Source organism: Phaseolus vulgaris, chromosome 11 (assembly GCF_000499845.2).
Source record: "Phaseolus vulgaris cultivar G19833 chromosome 11, P. vulgaris v2.0, whole genome shotgun sequence".
NCBI lineage: Eukaryota > Viridiplantae > Streptophyta > Magnoliopsida > Fabales > Fabaceae > Phaseolus > Phaseolus vulgaris.
In genome coordinates this window covers 4,843,655-4,860,649 of record NC_023749.2, presented here as the reverse complement: position 1 = coordinate 4,860,649, position 16,995 = coordinate 4,843,655, and the positions used below count along the sequence as shown (strand labels likewise).

General features: G+C 28.9%; 1 protein-coding gene and 1 long non-coding RNA gene across 3 annotated transcripts; one reads left to right on the top strand and one right to left on the bottom strand.

The window, feature by feature from the left end:
• Positions 1 to 8,238: 8,238 nt before the first annotated feature.
• On the top strand, positions 8,239 to 16,398 carry LOC137829724 (uncharacterized). Of its 2 annotated transcripts, none has more exons than XM_068636614.1 (11): positions 8,239 to 8,374; positions 9,141 to 9,294; positions 9,741 to 10,341; positions 10,448 to 10,598; positions 11,115 to 11,225; positions 11,778 to 12,141; positions 13,647 to 13,889; positions 14,302 to 14,371; positions 14,984 to 15,141; positions 15,758 to 15,824; positions 16,028 to 16,398. In XM_068636614.1, exons 2-11 carry the CDS (start codon positions 9,157 to 9,159, stop codon positions 16,174 to 16,176), a joined length of 2,052 nt encoding a protein of 683 aa, XP_068492715.1. In that variant the 5' UTR covers positions 8,239 to 8,374; positions 9,141 to 9,156; the 3' UTR covers positions 16,177 to 16,398. The 2 variants fall into 2 exon arrangements, with proteins under 2 accessions (XP_068492715.1, XP_068492720.1); XM_068636619.1 differs by having other exon boundaries at positions 8,267 to 8,374; positions 9,138 to 9,294.
• On the bottom strand, positions 11,628 to 13,697 carry LOC137829738 (uncharacterized). Its single transcript, XR_011084071.1, has 2 exons — positions 13,569 to 13,697; positions 11,628 to 11,956 (listed from the first exon to the last, which is right to left on the bottom strand). It is a non-coding gene; the product is annotated as an uncharacterized lncRNA (long non-coding RNA).
• Positions 16,399 to 16,995: the final 597 nt, after the last annotated feature.

The window sequence follows — 16,995 nt, the reverse complement described above, 5'->3', positions numbered from 1 at the left end:
ATGTTTCTTCTTTCTCTCCTTTTTCACTCTTTCCCCATTCCCTAAATTTCTCTTATTTTTTAAAATTAGTCTTCAATAAATAAAAAATTCCAAAATGCATTGAAGATCGCCACTAGTTTTAGTTAAAATTCAATGAACATATATTGAATTGGTCTGAAACTTTCAATTCATGAACCTTAGAGAAGAGAAATAAAGGTCTTATTTTTATTCAAGTACTACAAGATCTATAATTCCAGAAGATTGGGATTATGTTCATCAACAAAATTTCAAAGTGAAGTTTGAGTGAGTTGCATGATGATGATGAGAAGGTTGTGGAAGGAAGGTGGAAAATCGTAAGAAGATGGTTTATATTCCTTATTTAACCAAAACCTTAAATAAGACTCAAGAGAAATCGGAATCTATTATTTTAAAAACTTATGCTATATATAATATGTTAGTTTTAATGATATTTGTTAAATTTATTTATGTCTATTAATATGTTAAAGGAATTTAACTTAAATTCCTTTTTCTCATTATTTGTTATGGGTTTTCTTTCACTCATTTTGATTTTTTCTTTTATGTATTTTTCTTTATTTATTTTTACTTTTTTTTTTCATATCCTTTCTTTAATTCATTTTGGCTTTTTCTTTCGTGTACAACCTTTCAGGGCATAACTTAGTTCACGTAAGAATTTTGGCTGAATTTGCTGAAAATCACCATATTGCATAGTTGAGTAAAACACTCTATCGTGCTTTATTTGAAAGTTTGGTGTTTTGGCATATATTCTCACTAATGTTTCTTATTCACTCGTGAAAGCATGTGAATGTGAATTTGTTACTTAATATCTTACATTGCATTCAAATGCATATAAATAGGTGTGTTAGTGCACAACATCCCACAATTCATTGTTTCCTTTTTTTTTTATTTAATAGATAAGTGACGTCCATATCATCAAATAAAAATTAAATTTATTTTGTAACTTAAGAGTCTCAGATATTTAAAAAAAAATGATAATTTATATTTTTTTCTCTTTCAACTAAATATATTATAATATTTAAGACTCAAGGGAAAAATACGATTTTTAATTAAAAGCGTATTTTATATATACGATTTTATTTTTTATTTTTTAAAAATATTTTTAATATTAAAAAAAATAAAAAAATTAAATATATATATATATATATATATATATTAACGTATATCATATATTATTATCTTATCAAATCTCCACACAATTTATCCATTTCAAAAATAAATAAATAAATAAATTGCCTATTTTAGAAATTTAAAAAAATAACTGCACTGCTTTCAGAAGAAAAAAAAAAACTAATGTGAAACACTCATTGAAAGTATATATTTGCTAAATATAGATATTTATATTTAATATATACAATATAGATATTGAGAAAAAAAATCTAACTATGTGATTTAATTAATCAAATTAAACATATCACAATAATCAATTAAATGTATCATTTTAATTTCTATATAAATGTTTAAGTAAAATGTTTAAATTTTTTCTATTTATTTAGATATTATATACACATACTTAAACAGTTATTAATAGATATTTGAGATAATTATAAGTTTGAAGATTGATATTAGATATTAACTTTATTTGAGTATTTGCTGAAAAGCCTTTTAAAAATATTATGGAACCCTTGTAGTTTGTGATCTAATGCATTAAAAGTGTTAAAATGTTATTAAACTTGTTGGAAAAACAATGAAGAACGTTCTAAGAGATTGATATACGATTTAATGTATTAAAATCTCTTTAAAACCTAAAGTTTTTTACTTTGTTGTTGTGGATTAAAACTATTAAAATTACTTAATTTCGTTGGCTCATTATTTCTTAATCTATTAGTATTAAGACTTGTCAAATAATTTCACGAGTAAATGAAATGAAATCAATATATTAAAATATAATGCAAATTTAATTTAATAAATAAAACATATTGATCGAAATTTATATAACTTTTTCATTTCAAAATCATTTAACATCAAATATTATTCTCAGCCTTAATATTTCTTTCAAATCCTTAATTTTAAGAAGTTCATAATTAACCATCTTTGTATCTTTTGTTCTTAACTGTGTTTGAACTTTTCAAGTGATTTTATTTATTTTTTATAATTTTTTAGATTATTTTTTATTGACTGGAGTTATCAATAATATTGTTTTGATATGATTTCACAAGTGATGGTATAATATCAATATAATGATTTGATTTAATTAGGATGATTACACAACTTAAAAATATAATAATTTAATTTAATTAGAGTGATTAGGCAACTAAATATAAATATTGTGATAGAGTCAACTAGTATAAAAACTACGTATATTTTTTTCTCTTTATCTTTTTTTCGGTTCACGTTACTTTATAATGCACATTGTACTTATCATGTATTTTACATCTTAATATCTTTTAACTATCTCTAATTTTGCACTAAATGTCATTAATTACATTTTTAACTATGAATTCAATAATAATCTATCATCCATTATAACTAAATTGGTTGCAACATCAAAATACAACTACTTTAAATAAAAGATTGATCAGTGACACTTCTAAAATCATAAGTTAATACTGCAAAATTTTAAACTCTAATACATTTCCATCTTCTCAATCCTGATCTCAACTCATCAAAATACATTTAATTTCAATTCAAGAATCTACATAAGTAACATTATTACCTCTCTTACTCTTGAATTTTTATATTTTTAATGAATTACTATAAAATTCGGAAAAGTTTTAACTTATTTCCATGATGTTTGATTCATAAACTAAACATATCATGATAAAATTTAGTATGAATATATATATTTTTTATTTGAGTCTAACTTACATGTGATAACAAAAAATTTACATGAAACTGAAACAAACAAGAAAATGATAAAATTAGAGAGAGGAAAAAAAATTACTTCAATTAAAAAAATTATTAATCAAAATTAATCTTCATCTCGTCATCACCAACACATTCTAACCTGAAAAAATTAATTGAAGGTTTGATCGTGGATATTGAAAAAATGATGAGTTAATTGAAGGTTTGATCGTGGATACTGACAAAGGAACATGTAATCGATTTTTCTTTTTTCAGATTGGTGCTTGAAACCTTTGGAATGTATGAGATATATTAGAGAAGGTAATTGAGTTGTGGTTTTTTTGTTATGCTTTTATGTAATAGTATTTTCTAACTTATTGTAGACAAGACCGTCGTTTGCTTTTCTTCATGTAGGTTGTTGAATGCGGAAGGATCTTGGTTTGTGTTTTGATGGTTGGAGAGAGTTCTTTTTTGCAGTTTGTTATTTGCAAAATATGATCAAATGTTTTTTAGCGGAAAGGATGTGCAGTATATGTAAGGTTTAAGTATATGTAAGGTTTAAGTTCTTGGGTTGGTAGCTAAGAGAGAAGAATCACTATGAAGGAATTGAGTCTTGTTAAAATTCAAAGGTGGAAAGTTGAAGAAAACGTAAAGCGTTGGTCGTGGTGTTGTGACTATGGTTTAAGCTTTTGTATGATTTTTTTTATGCTTTTCTTTAGAATTTTTCCTTAGGAATATACAATAAGATTTTGATTGTCTTGTATTGTCTTTTTGAAATATTAGATTTGCAGTTTATGCTTGAGAAGTTTATTATTTATGATGTTTTATTAAGTTGGACAAGTAAAAGTAAATGGTAAATATTTAGGATTTGTTGTATAAGAGTTGGAGTATTCTTAAATATTCTTTATTTTTTTTGTTTATAAAAAAACAAAATATTATGAGATTTAAGAATAAATAAACAACCTTGTTATAATAAGCGAAACATAGGTAACCTATACCTATTATGAAAAAAAAAATGCTAAAAGGCATTTTATTGTACCTAACAAAATACTGCTTGTGAAAAAAGACAAGATTGACAAGCTTATCCGCACAAGAGTTACTTTCTCTAAAAATGAGAGATGAGAAACTCTAAAATAAATACTAAAAAAATAATCGTACTCTAACCAAAGACAATTGTAACCCGTTTTCTGAGTTTTTTTTAGGGCAAGGATAACACCCATAAACCCGGCGATCAAAGGATATTGACCCCCCCCCCCCCAAAAAAAAACCTCCAATAAACTTTTTCATATTGACATGAAAAATACCAACACAAAAGACAAGATCCAAAGAACCTCTTGAAATACCATCACTGTTAATCTTAATATAACGAGAAGAAGGAAACTAAGTCACATGAATAGACTGACAAACTTTGTTGTTTCTAGTGTTAATGCCAAATAACTTTATCACAGTGAGGTTAAGGATATCATCTTTCATAGAGATGTTAGAAACATTCCCAATTAAACAGATAAATTCTCTAGTATAATTAATGACTTGATAAAGGACAATATTTTATTGGAATTTAGCATGATTTCTCATATTGAAATTTAACATGATTTCCCATCTTCCAAATTATCTAAGCAAAAAATGTACATCAATTTGATCAATCTAATAAAAGAACTACCATCAAAATTAGTAATAGAGATAACATCCTCATCCGAATGAAATTCAATACTAGAAAAAATTCGTTTAATGAAATCCCAAATATAAATATTAGAAGAATTGATGAATTTGTGCCTTCATATTTTTGGATTTGTTGATGAGTTGCGGAAGCTTCACGGTTTGAAGATGGAACAAGGTCCTCCTAAGAGTGCTGGTGACCTTGAAGGTGCATGATAGGTAGGATTTGAGAGTGGTGAGGCCAACTCTACTTGGAAATGGAAAGTTTGTGAAGATTAAGAGCCTAACCTATGAGGTTTTGTGCAATGAGTGAAATTGGCACAATTTTGGCAGCAATTCACTCATGTATTAATCTTGAATTTACATGACCCAAGCTCCTCTATATATAGAGGAGAGGGCTGAATATGAAAAGAGAATTGGAGGGAATTTCAAATGAAAATAACTTTGAAAGTGACGTCCATTTTTACACTTAGCACATGGAGCACATGTAGCATATTTTGTTGGGTTTAATTTAGAAAGAAAACTAGTGAATCACAAAACAACAACCTTCAATTTTAAGCAAGTGATTAAGGTTCAATTGATAGCTTGACAATTAATTGAGTAACCTATCACAATCAATTTGTTCCAGTGGCTTTTAACAGATTATGTATGTTCTTTTCAGAATCAAAGAGTTTTTCCAGAAAATAAGAACAGTAAGAAATAAGCCCAGAAAGAACAGGTTTATTTTTTATTGAACAAATTTATTTATTGACAGTTTAACATATATGCAGTAATTCGAGTGCAGAGATTAAGGGAGAATGAACACAATGGTTCACTCAACTGAGCTACATCCAGTCTTCACCTAAACCAAGGTGAAATTCACTAAATCACAATTCAAACAACCACAAACACCACTGTTATTGAATCCTACAAGAACTTTGATACACTTGCTGAAAAACCCTATTTCAGCATACACACTCTTTAAGAAACCCTATCAAGAAGAGTTTACAACCACACTTTTACAAGAAATGAAATGTGAAATGAATACACCTGATAGAGGATGCATAAATCTGCCTTAAACCAGTAGAACAGATCGCTTAAACAGTAGCAGCACCTCACACCAAGCTTTGGAACCAAATAAGAACAAGCACACTTTTGATTTTGGAAATCTTTCGAGAACAAATGCTAATTCTTTGTAAATTCTCAATTCTCTGATGTAAAACTTGTTTTCTCAAATGTATGATCCACTTTTAAACGTTGGAACAAGTTTTTTTTATAGAAAAAACAGCCTATAACAGTATTTTAGAAAACAGTTAAAGTTGTTATAAAAAGAATAGATTGAAAATAAAATGAACAGATTTATTTTCAAAAAACAGTTAGAGAATTTGTTATGTGAAGGAGACTCAGTCAACCATTCTGGTGCAGGGACAAAACGAAAAACCGTTTAAGATAAGCATTGCACCAGACTAAAAAGAATCTATTCATTTACAGATGAACAAATTTATTTTTCAAAACAATAACAAAAAAAACTTAACCATTGAAACACAATCGTTTTGAAAGAGAGAAAACTTAGTCAAAATACTTGATGCACAAAATCTGATTTTCACAAGACTTAGCCAAAACATCAGTTTAAAAAAAAAATCTGTTTATTTGGAAAAAAACAGATTTATTTATATGCAGTAAAGATGTGTTTTTTTTTTGTAAAACATGTGGAAAACAGTTTAAGAAATTTGTGCTTGCTCTTATCACATGGTCAGTGGTTAAGAGGTGAGTTACTCAGCAAAAAGCCTACTCTTAAACAACCTCTAAACACTACCTAAGACATTCTTAAAACAAAAGGAAATATACATGAATTGTACACAAAAAGTCTTCATCAAACACATGTCTTGAAGGGACAACAATCATCTTCAACATATTTAACATGTGATGAAAAACATTTAGCACATGTTAAATATGGAATATGCGGAAAATGTGCCTTGGTTAAAATTAGGTGATTTAGAAATCCCAATTTAACCAATGTTGGTTTTTTAAGGTGCCAAATTTCATCTAAGGAAAAATTACAAATAAAATTCTTAATCTAATTTTGACAAGAAATTAAAATCTAATCTACACTAGAGTTTATGACATGTAAAATGCGTCCTCTTGACCCCTCTTTGTCCATAACTCTGTTGCCTCAATTTGACATTTTTGTGGCCTTTCAATGGATTGGTGTTGGAGCCTCTTCCATCAAGAACACTAATAAAATAAATGATAAACCAGTTGATCTAATATATACTAAAATTATTAAAATAATATAAGTAATATAATTTTATACTTTAAATTAAAATTATATAATTATTATAAAATATTTAACATTTTAGGTAATATATGAAATTTATAACAAAAATATTTTGCATCATAAGTTTAAATTTAAAAATATTATCATAATAAAGCACTCAACACAATGGCATGCATATTTATAAATAAGAATAAGTATTGGTACAAGTAGTTCGTCTTAATAATATTAGTAATGGTTTAATATTAATAATATAATTTCATTGAATATAAATTGATATTATTATTACTATATATTAGTTAAACTTTACCATACAATAAATAATATCAATAACACAAATTAATAATATTACTTAATATGTTTTTTTAACACACTGCAATATTAATATTATTATTAAACACTATATATTGATATTAATATTAAACACTATGTTCACGTTTTTCTTGAAAAATCCATTTTGTCAACTACTTTAAATATCCAAGACAGATTTTTACATTCCCAATAAATATTAGTATGAAACAGGAAAGAGTAAATATAACACAAAATAAAATAGTAATTATAACTACAATTTCCATAAAATAAACAAAACATGCATCAATTCTAACTCACAATTTCTTTTCCTTTTTAAATAAACTATTTGTTTTTTTCTAAGATCAAATGAAACATGTATGCTAATATTTGTATAAGCATATTAATGTTTATACTTGCACAGTGAATATATTTCTCTTTTACACTTTTGCTTTATTAATTATTGATGAATCAATACTAATAATATAAATTTATTTAATATACAATTAATAATATCAATATTATAGAATTTATACCTTACAAGTAATCAAGTACATTTAATATTATTTTGATATACAATTAATAATATTAATACTATACATTTTTTATATTGTTAACCTTTACAATTAATAATATTTATCGTACAATTAATATTATTTATATTATACAATTCATTTAAGATTATTATGTTTTACAATTAATAATATTCATAAACTATAAATATATATTCAATACACAAATACTGATTTATTTCTATTTTTTAAAGAAAGTTAATAAATAATAATTACAATTATTTTTACCTATTACACTCCTGAACGAATATTTTTGTTTGAAACTATTTATTTTAAAAAAGTGTAATTTTTATTTTGAAAAAGTATTTATTTTGAAAAGAAAGTATAACTTTTACTTGTAAGATGTAAGTAAAATAATTTACTATTACAATAATCCTAGAAATTAGGAAAATATCATTTTAATTATTTTAGTTTTCCTATTATGCTGCACTCACAATTTTAATCACTTATTTTTCAAAACAGAGAATTTTCATTTTAAAAACATCTACAATTTTGGTAAAATCCTTCATTGGACTGTCTTTTTATTATTTGAATTCTGAATATAACATTTTACAATATGATGTAATTAAATTAACACTTAAAAAAAAAGTAAAAATAAAGAATTGAATCGGAAATTAAAAAAATATTGAAACTAAATTATTTATTGAGAAGTTGAAAAGACTCTTATGTACCTTGTACTCTGATGGACTTATATAAACTTTTGTCAAAATCAGAATACAAAATGTTCTCATAAGAAATTTGTGTGCAGTGTGGAATGCATGAGCCAATAGTTGGAATTGAGCATTTTTTCCCTCCTTCGGTAACAGTGAGTTCTCCTTTGTTCTGCATTCTCTTTCTGCATTGCGACTCCTATGAGATTCTGTGTGGCTTTTGAAACCGATTAAATTATTTTTTTTCCATTTATTTTTGTGATTTTGTATGTTTGTAGCTTTCCGGCGGAGTTTTTATTTGTATAAACACCTATTAGGGTTCAATGAGAAAGATTGAAGAACTTATTTGAACTCAGACTAAAAAATTGAGACCAATATTGCTTAGGTGACTGTATTAACAAACAAAATTATGTAAAAAATGTGAAAAGAATTTCTAAAATTCATATGATTCAAATTTATTTGTTTGGTGATCATGCATGTTCAATTAAAGAGTGTGTGTTTGTTATATGAATATTTAACTATTTCTTTCAAATTTTTAAGGATGTGTTTGCATGATGATCAGTAATAGTTTAGATGAAAGAGGATTTAAGATACTTATTTTTATTTAAAATAAACAAACAAAAATTATAATCCTTTGTAGACACGGAGTTGAATAAACAAAAAAAAAATATACCCTATGTATCTTCTTAATATAAATTAAGAGAATAGAAATTAGCTCAATTACAAACAAGCAATCAGTTTCTTATGCATGCACTGTAATTAATTATTCTTTAATTTTTTTTAGAATTTTTTCATAAAATTTGATTGTGAATATTCAATTTTGGTTTGAGTTGTTTCTGATATGTTTCATAAAAATATACTTTAGTTTGTGTTTCACAAGTTAATTTTGTCAAAATAGTAACATGTGGCTTCTGAAAGTAGGTGACAGACCTTGAACATGGTTCCATCTGATGTTTGTCCAACCGAAGATGCAGTTAAGGCATTTATAGAACACTTGGTTGACCCATTGCTACCTGCAAAATCATCTGTTCACGATAATCCATCACCTTCTCAACAGAAGTTAGTTGCGAGACAGGTGTCTAACTTGTTTACCTCTCTTTGTGCTTGTATAACCTTCCAATCCAACCAGTAATCTGTGACTGTTTTGGACATAATGTTTTTTGTTATTTGTTTTATTAGTTGTTTGGAGGAAATATTTGTTTTTGTAATTTGTTTTATTAATTATTTGGAGGAAATATTCACTTTTATGTTTTCTTATTCTTGCTTCCTATTTACATTACCTTCATGTGTTGGTTGCATGGAGTGTTGAAAGATGTTTGTATTCTGTACTTTACAACTACAATGCTATTTGATTTATTTTTGTCCCTCTGCATCTTATTAAAAATGGAAAGAAACACTCCAGGTTCATATTGCCTTATGATTTATAAATTACAATATGACTATAGATCTATAGGAGTGCATGAGGAGGATATTATCTAGTTACTGATTTTCCTGTTTGAGTTTTTTGTTTGTTTGTTTTAGGTGCGGTCGGCTGTCTTACTTTATAATTACCACCACAGGAAACAGCATCCAGAACTTGAATATCTTCCATTAAATGAATTTTGCAAGTTGATTGTGGTTTTGAGACCAGCTTTATTAGCATTTATGCAATTCATGCAAAATTCAAATGAAGAAGAGCTCACTGACGTGGAGAAGCAGCTATCATTAACAGAAAAGAAGATTATGGAAGCATGTGATGTATGTAAATGTTTAGATGCATCAAAGAATGTTCCTAATATAGAGGGATGGCCCATTACAAAAGTAGCTATCCTTTTAATCGACAGTAAGAAGGAGAATTGTTTTTTGCTGTTTAGTTCGATTACCAGTGGGGTGTGGTCTCTGGTTGAGAAGGGTCTGGGCACCTCTAGCCAAAGTTCTCCGGGTTCAAAAGGTCTGGAAACCTCCAGCCAAAGTTCTCTGGGTTCCAAAGGTATGGTTACCTCCAATCAAAGTTCTGATGTTACATCAGGAACAAAACTATACAAAAAGAAAAGAGTCCTTAAGAAGTCATCAAAAGATGAATTAAAAGTCAATGAAGATGTGTTTCTGCAAGTTGGGTATTCTGCTATAAATGAAGCCATAGGTAATTATTTCATCATTTTATAGTTAATATTTTAATTTTAATATCAAGTTTATCATGTGGTTCTGATAGACAAATAGCTGAGTATGATTCTTGTACTATGGTACAGGTATCAATTATACTGATATTTCTCTTTTGGAGAGTGACACTGTCTATTCTGAGAGCAAAGAGAAGGAAGCTTCTCGGTTTTATATAATGCAGTGCTCCAAGACAATCAATGAAGAAGTTATCCAAGTTCCTCTCCAAGATCTAATTAAAAGGTTCGTTTTAATTGCTATTGTGTGATGACTCAGATCCCGATGTTCTGATGACAAGGAAATGGGGCTTTTTTCTCTCTGGCATTCAGCTGGAGTCACATGTTTTCTCCCTGTTGCAGAGAAAAATATACTCATGCTCATACTACAGTACCACACAGCACATTAATGTTACTGCTGAATCAAGTTATAAAGTAGTCTATAAGTAGTCTTTGGGAATTAAATGCTATCTTACCCTTTTGTTTTATTAATATAATTTTGTAAAAAATTTTGGGTAGAGGAATGGTTACTTGTTAGCAAAAAATGTTGCAATCTTATTTAAAGGGTGTCTTTAACTGAACATCAAAGAATGATGTTTACATCAACGAGTAGAGTTGTACAGTCTGTTTCTTCTGAAGTAATATTTTTTTAATTTAATTCTTAGACATTTGTCTCTAGGCGTTTATATGACCTTCACAGAGAAGAAAAGCTGACTTTGTACATATGTTTCTGAATTACATTTGTGTCTTCATTTTTGCATAGCTTGCAGCGTCCTTTGCTCACTAAGAGTTTTGGAAGTTGGATGATCACTCCTGTAATTGACTACTTCCATGTGCTTCCATACTATGAAACAATATCAAAGTGGATATCCAGGTTGACATGTTCTCCGTTGTTAAAAGAACTTTGTTTTTTAGATTGTTAGCAGATATTGTTTGCTTTTCAAATTTCATTTCAGTTACAATGATTGTGCCTAAACTACTTGCTCGTCTTTGATACTAATTTCAGTTGCCCTTTTGAACGATTCTATTTTGGTACCTTTACAACATCAAATTCATAGTGGGATTTACTAATGACCCGAATTATTCCAAAATCATTTTGATTTTACTATTCTAACATTTTCAAGCCTTGATATCATAGAATTTAAAGAGATTCTTTAGTGTTAACATATAGTTTTACTTAGTTTAGAATTATCGTCTGTCACAAGTAATAAAGTAAAGTTAATGTATGAGAGTTTCAAATATTTGCTCACGGAGTTCGCACTTGCATATTGGATGATTTGCGGGAATTTGTTCCAAGATCCATCCATTAGCTGTCTCAAATCCTTAATATTTAATACAATGTTCTTCTATTTTCAGTCATTTTCACTTTTTTTTGTACCTATCTCCCTGATCTGCACTTTCTCTGCAATATTTTCTATCTTGGCAGGAAAGCATTCTCAAATACTTTGCAAGATACAAGGGTAACAGAGAAAAATATAAAGGTGGACACCCCTGAAGTAACAGAATTTTATGTAAATGAGGACATGTTTACTGCTCATGATAGTAAGCCAAAGATTGATAATATTGATTCACCGAAGCAGAAAGAGAACAACAGAAGTTGCACACCTGCATTATCCGATTCTATATGTGAGCCCATGGAAATGACCATGAATGAAAATTCAATTTTAAAATCAAAGATCAAAGAAAAATGTCAGTATATTATTGGCAGTACTGTACAAGCCGGTGAAGATCTTGTAAAAAAGAATCCATCTGTGAAGTATAATTCTATCGGCTCTGCAAGTGCTGAAAAGGTTTGTAACTTGCTTACTTTTCTAGTTATTGAGCTTAATGCTTTCCTTAAATCATGTTCAGATGTGCTTTCTTTGATTATCTTTTCTTATAATTTTTTCTTTGGATGAGTTTTATTGGATGCGGGCACCAATTTTACAGCTAAAATTATGACTATTTTGGCTAGATTTTTTTTTCTTTACTTTGAGAGAAGATCTTTTTCAAAACACAGGCGTTTTGATCTCTTAGCTATATAAATATCCTTAATGCAAAAGTACTCCAAAATTGAAAACTTCCTATTGTATGCACATCATATAGCTGCCATTTTCTTGGCATGTGCTCTCTTAGGTAATCTATAATTTATCTATACAGGAATCCTTAATGCAAAAATACTCAAAAAATGGAAACTTCTTATATTATTCGCACATGATTAAATTATGACTATTTTGGCTAGATTTTTTCTTTGCCCGAGTAAAGATCCTTTTCAAAACACAAGCTTTGGGATCACTTAGATAACCTATAATTTAGCTATGCAAGTATCCTTAATGCAAAAATACTCCCAAAATTGAAAACTTCCTATTGCATGCACATAATATAGCTGCCTTATTTTTGGAATGTGCTCTCTTAGGTAACCTATATTTTATCTATACAGACAGGGATTCTTAATGCACAAATATTCCAAAATTGGAAATTTCCTATATTATTTGAGCATCATATAGCTGCCATACTTTTGGCATAGCTGAGGTTGTTGTTTTGGAATATATGCAAAATGTCCCGATAGCAATCAAATTTAATTTCAAAATCATTGTTTTTTGTCCAAAACCATTTAATTTTGGACCTACTAATCAATATATATTCAGAGAGGGAACTGGGGTAGCATATTTCTCAACTTTAAAAGAGAAGCTGGGTTAAATAATTTAGAAAAGCGCTTGAAAATAAAGCGCCTTTATTTTTTATGGACTAAAGCCAGTAAGAGATTCAATAGAAGGGCTTCTGCTAATCTTGGAAAAGCTTGGCGAAACACTACCTAAGAGTTGCATTTTGTGAATAATTCATGACTAATGAAGATTTTGTTACTTGAATATGGTATCTGTCCCTGTGAGCATTAAAGCTTAGATACACATTAGAGTCCAGAAGTGAAGTCCCCATGAGTAATTATCAACTTAAGATATAGTTATAATAGTTAAATTTATCAAAATGTTTCCTATATTTTATTGATAAATTCTTACGTACAGGTACATGTACCAAAATTCTTTTGTAAATATTAATTTAAGCTTTGTAAATTGTCAGATAGTCATGTTCAATACTCATGAAATATTTTTAGTGGTATTATTCTATTGATAAATAAATATTATCATTAATGTGGTGCTTATCATATAAGTTTTCAAAATCTGGTTTATTTCAATGTTTATTAACTGAAATCATAATTATGTTTCAAAATGAGCTGCACCTCACTGCTATCATGATTGTTGGGCTTAGTTCCGTTGTTTATCATCTGTAATCTAGCTGAATGCCATTGTTTTGGCAGGCTTTAAATGTTGATTCAACAAATAAGCTTATTACTGAAGGTGGAATCAACAATCTTGCTTCTTTGCACAATATGTATGCCATTAGGCCCAATATGTCATCTGAAAAAGGTACTGTAGATGGTCATATTCAGATTGCAAATCATTCTGACTCAGATCTGGAGAAACTCAAAGTTATTTCAGATTCAAAAAAGATATTGACTCAAACTGCCCTAGCTGCTTTGATACGAAAAAGGGATGAATTGGTAAGCTTCATTACTTACATCTAATTACAAGAATGATTATTTTCATTCTCAGTAGCTATGAATGGGCAGTGAGAACATACCCTTGTTATCCTAGAAGAACATTTATACATGTTATATTAGAACATATATATGTATTAGTAACTTGATTGAATCCGCACTGTCAGTTGAGTAAGCTGTTTATTTCCATCATTTTTGGCTTACCTACTGCAAACTTTTAATTTTAAAAATAACGAGTAGCACATAGTACCCAATGCACATGCTCGCATGTGTTGTGACTGTTAAAGTAGTATTCTGCTTCCATAGCCATACCTACTATGCTGGTTCCACTTAATTTAAGGATTACATTGCTACTGTTTTGAATGTTAAAAAATTCTATATTTTCATATATCTGAGATTTAGTTACTCCATTCAGGCCCTTCAGCAACGCAAGATAGAGGACGAGATTGCTGTTTGTGATAAAAATATCCAGAGAATATTAACTGGTGTGTTTTCCTTTCAGTATGACCCCCCACCTCTATAGTGATTCTCGTGGTTTATCCTCTCATTGTTATTTTTGTTCTTATTATTAATACTGTTATTTTGCTATGTGTCAAACTGTAGAGTAAGTCTGATACTGGTTTAGGCAGTGATTATTGGCTTCTTTTATACATTTTTCTCAATTCGTGATTAATCTTAGAAATCGGGCTTAACACCAAACTTAATCCCACAAAACAACGACCACTTTGTATGATTCTGTGTCATTAGCAAGGTATCCGGTTTATCAAAAATAATGCTTGTCCTTGATTTGTGAATGTCACTCTAATTTGATTTGTCCACAAACTCAAGCTGCCCTGAGTATCTTGATTTGCCATGTGAACAACTGTGTTAATGATCACCTGCTTTTTTGCCTTTGCATCTGAAGATTCACAATTACTTCGTATTTTATGCTAGAATTAGTTAGAGCCTGAGAAAATAATTGACTTGTGAGCTGCGAACCAAATCCTAGTGTGATTCGTTGTCTGGTTCACTAAATAGAACTGTGAACCAGATACTAGAATTATAGATGAACTGTGCACAAGCACTGATTTTTCATGTGTCTTTTTGGGTAAATGTAGATGGGGAAGATAACTTTGGATTAAAGATTGAATCAGTTATAGAAGGCTGTAATGATACATGGCTCAGGAATCAAGAAAGGGTGTATCGACAACCAAGCTCGCCTCTTAAGAGGAAAAAATTGTCTGAGGCTGTCTTTATCACACAAAGCCCATGCCAGGTAAGCAATGTTCTATTTACCTAGTTGGAGTAAAAGGTGAAACAGTTGTCACTTATATGATGCCTTATTATTCAATTTAGTAGTGTGCACACAGGATCAAATGGTTCTGTTGCTAATTTCTTAGAAACATTGTTTCTGGTAGACATAAGTACTGAAACTAGAATGAAATGTTTTAAAAAATTCTTATGTAGGGCACATGTTAATTGTAGTTAATTTGCACAATGCCACTCATGGCATTGTTTATACGCTGCTTGGCTTCATCTTTACAATCGTACACATTTTTACTGCTCTCTAAAAGCTCATTTTTACGGAAAGGTTATTAATCAATGCAAGTCTTCAACTATATACCCAATTATGAGTAAAGATTCTTCCAAGAAGGGCAACATGCGCGGTTAACTTTTTTTCATTTTGTGCTGTGTACATCTCTCTGAAGCACTCAGTTTGATATTATTACCTACCTTTGTTCTGTGATCTTTTCTCTTTTCTTGTGTGGCATTTTTCAACAATATACATTTTGGGAGGGATCTACTGCCTTAAAAAAAATATAAGAACTTTACTTATTAATTAGCAGAAAGCCCACCATCCTCCTTATTTGCATACTATGTAAATCTTGCAGGAACTAGATGATATATGTCGCACAAACAATTGGGTCCTGCCAACTTATCATCTATCTCAGTCAGAGGGTAAGGCTATCTAATCTAGACTTTGAAAAGCATAAGCGGCATAAATTCTCTTTATGAATCAAGTTATGGATAAATGAGAAAAAGATTAAGATTTGATCATTGCACTCTTTGTTCACCTTATCAATGACCAGTAGTTATTCATTTGCCTATGTTGAGAAAATATTAATCTGGCAAATCAAATGTAACTAATGTTTCTATTGAAGGTGGATTTAAAGCCAGTGTAACTGTTAGAGGAGTGGAGTTTCAGTGTTCATTTGAAGGTAAAACGGATTCCAATCCTTCTGAAGCAAGAGATTCAGCTGCAGTTCAGATGTTGACTAATTTGAGAAGTATGGCAAAATCAGAACAGTGATACCGGAAGCTTAGATATGACATATTTCCCTTGTGGTTATTAGTCTTCTCTAGAATTACATCAATAACAATCTGACAAAATATCTTGTCAGTCTTTGATCATTTTTATTCAATCTAGTTAAAATTACTTCACTTTTTAAATCTCTTTCTTTGTTTTGGGACCTTGCTTTTAACACAAATGATATGATATGTAGTTAACTCTAGTCAACTATTTTTTTGTTTAGTATTTCAACTTTCCCCTCACCTCTTTCTTTTCTACATAGTTGGTAAGTTAGTTTGTGCGACATCTTACCTTTGTATATCCTTCCAAAACTAGGAAGTCAAGGTGTTCAATATTTTAGTGATGTTTTTTGGATTTTAATTTGATATAAGAGCTGTTTGAGGTGTTTTTTTAGTAAGCAACTTTTTTTAAATGAATTGATGATTATGACCTTCATTACAAACAGGTAAATAAACAAGATTGGATCATTTGTGTGATTATGTATGTGTTGTTATCCAATGATTCTCAGAGTAGAGTTTTACCTTGTGATGTAGTCTTTTCCTATCTCAGTTTAAAACAAAATAATTTGATAGAAAATAAAAACATATACCTTCTTTGACCTATATTCCAACTAATAGGATGTAAAACATATTACTTCAAATATATATCATCAAATTCGCATGAAATGCTAAAATATTGTCACTCTTATGAAAAAAAGTTCAAGATTACCGTAAGTTATCAGATTATTACTAAATAGTATGAAATTTTATTGTGCAATTTGTTCTGTTGTGTTATTCATACAATTAATATAATATTTTTGTCTTTATTACATTATTAAAT

Excerpts from the sequence above, each read along its gene's own strand:
- LOC137829724 (XM_068636614.1), top strand. The coding sequence starts at position 9,157 with ATGGTTCCATCTGATGTTTGTCCAACCGAAGATGCAGTTAAGGCATTT. Across the intron at positions 10,342-10,447 it reads TGCTATAAATGAAGCCATAG|GTATCAATTATACTGATATT; the intron begins GTAATTATTTCA and ends ACTATGGTACAG. Across the intron at positions 10,599-11,114 it reads CTCCAAGATCTAATTAAAAG|CTTGCAGCGTCCTTTGCTCA; the intron begins GTTCGTTTTAAT and ends ATTTTTGCATAG.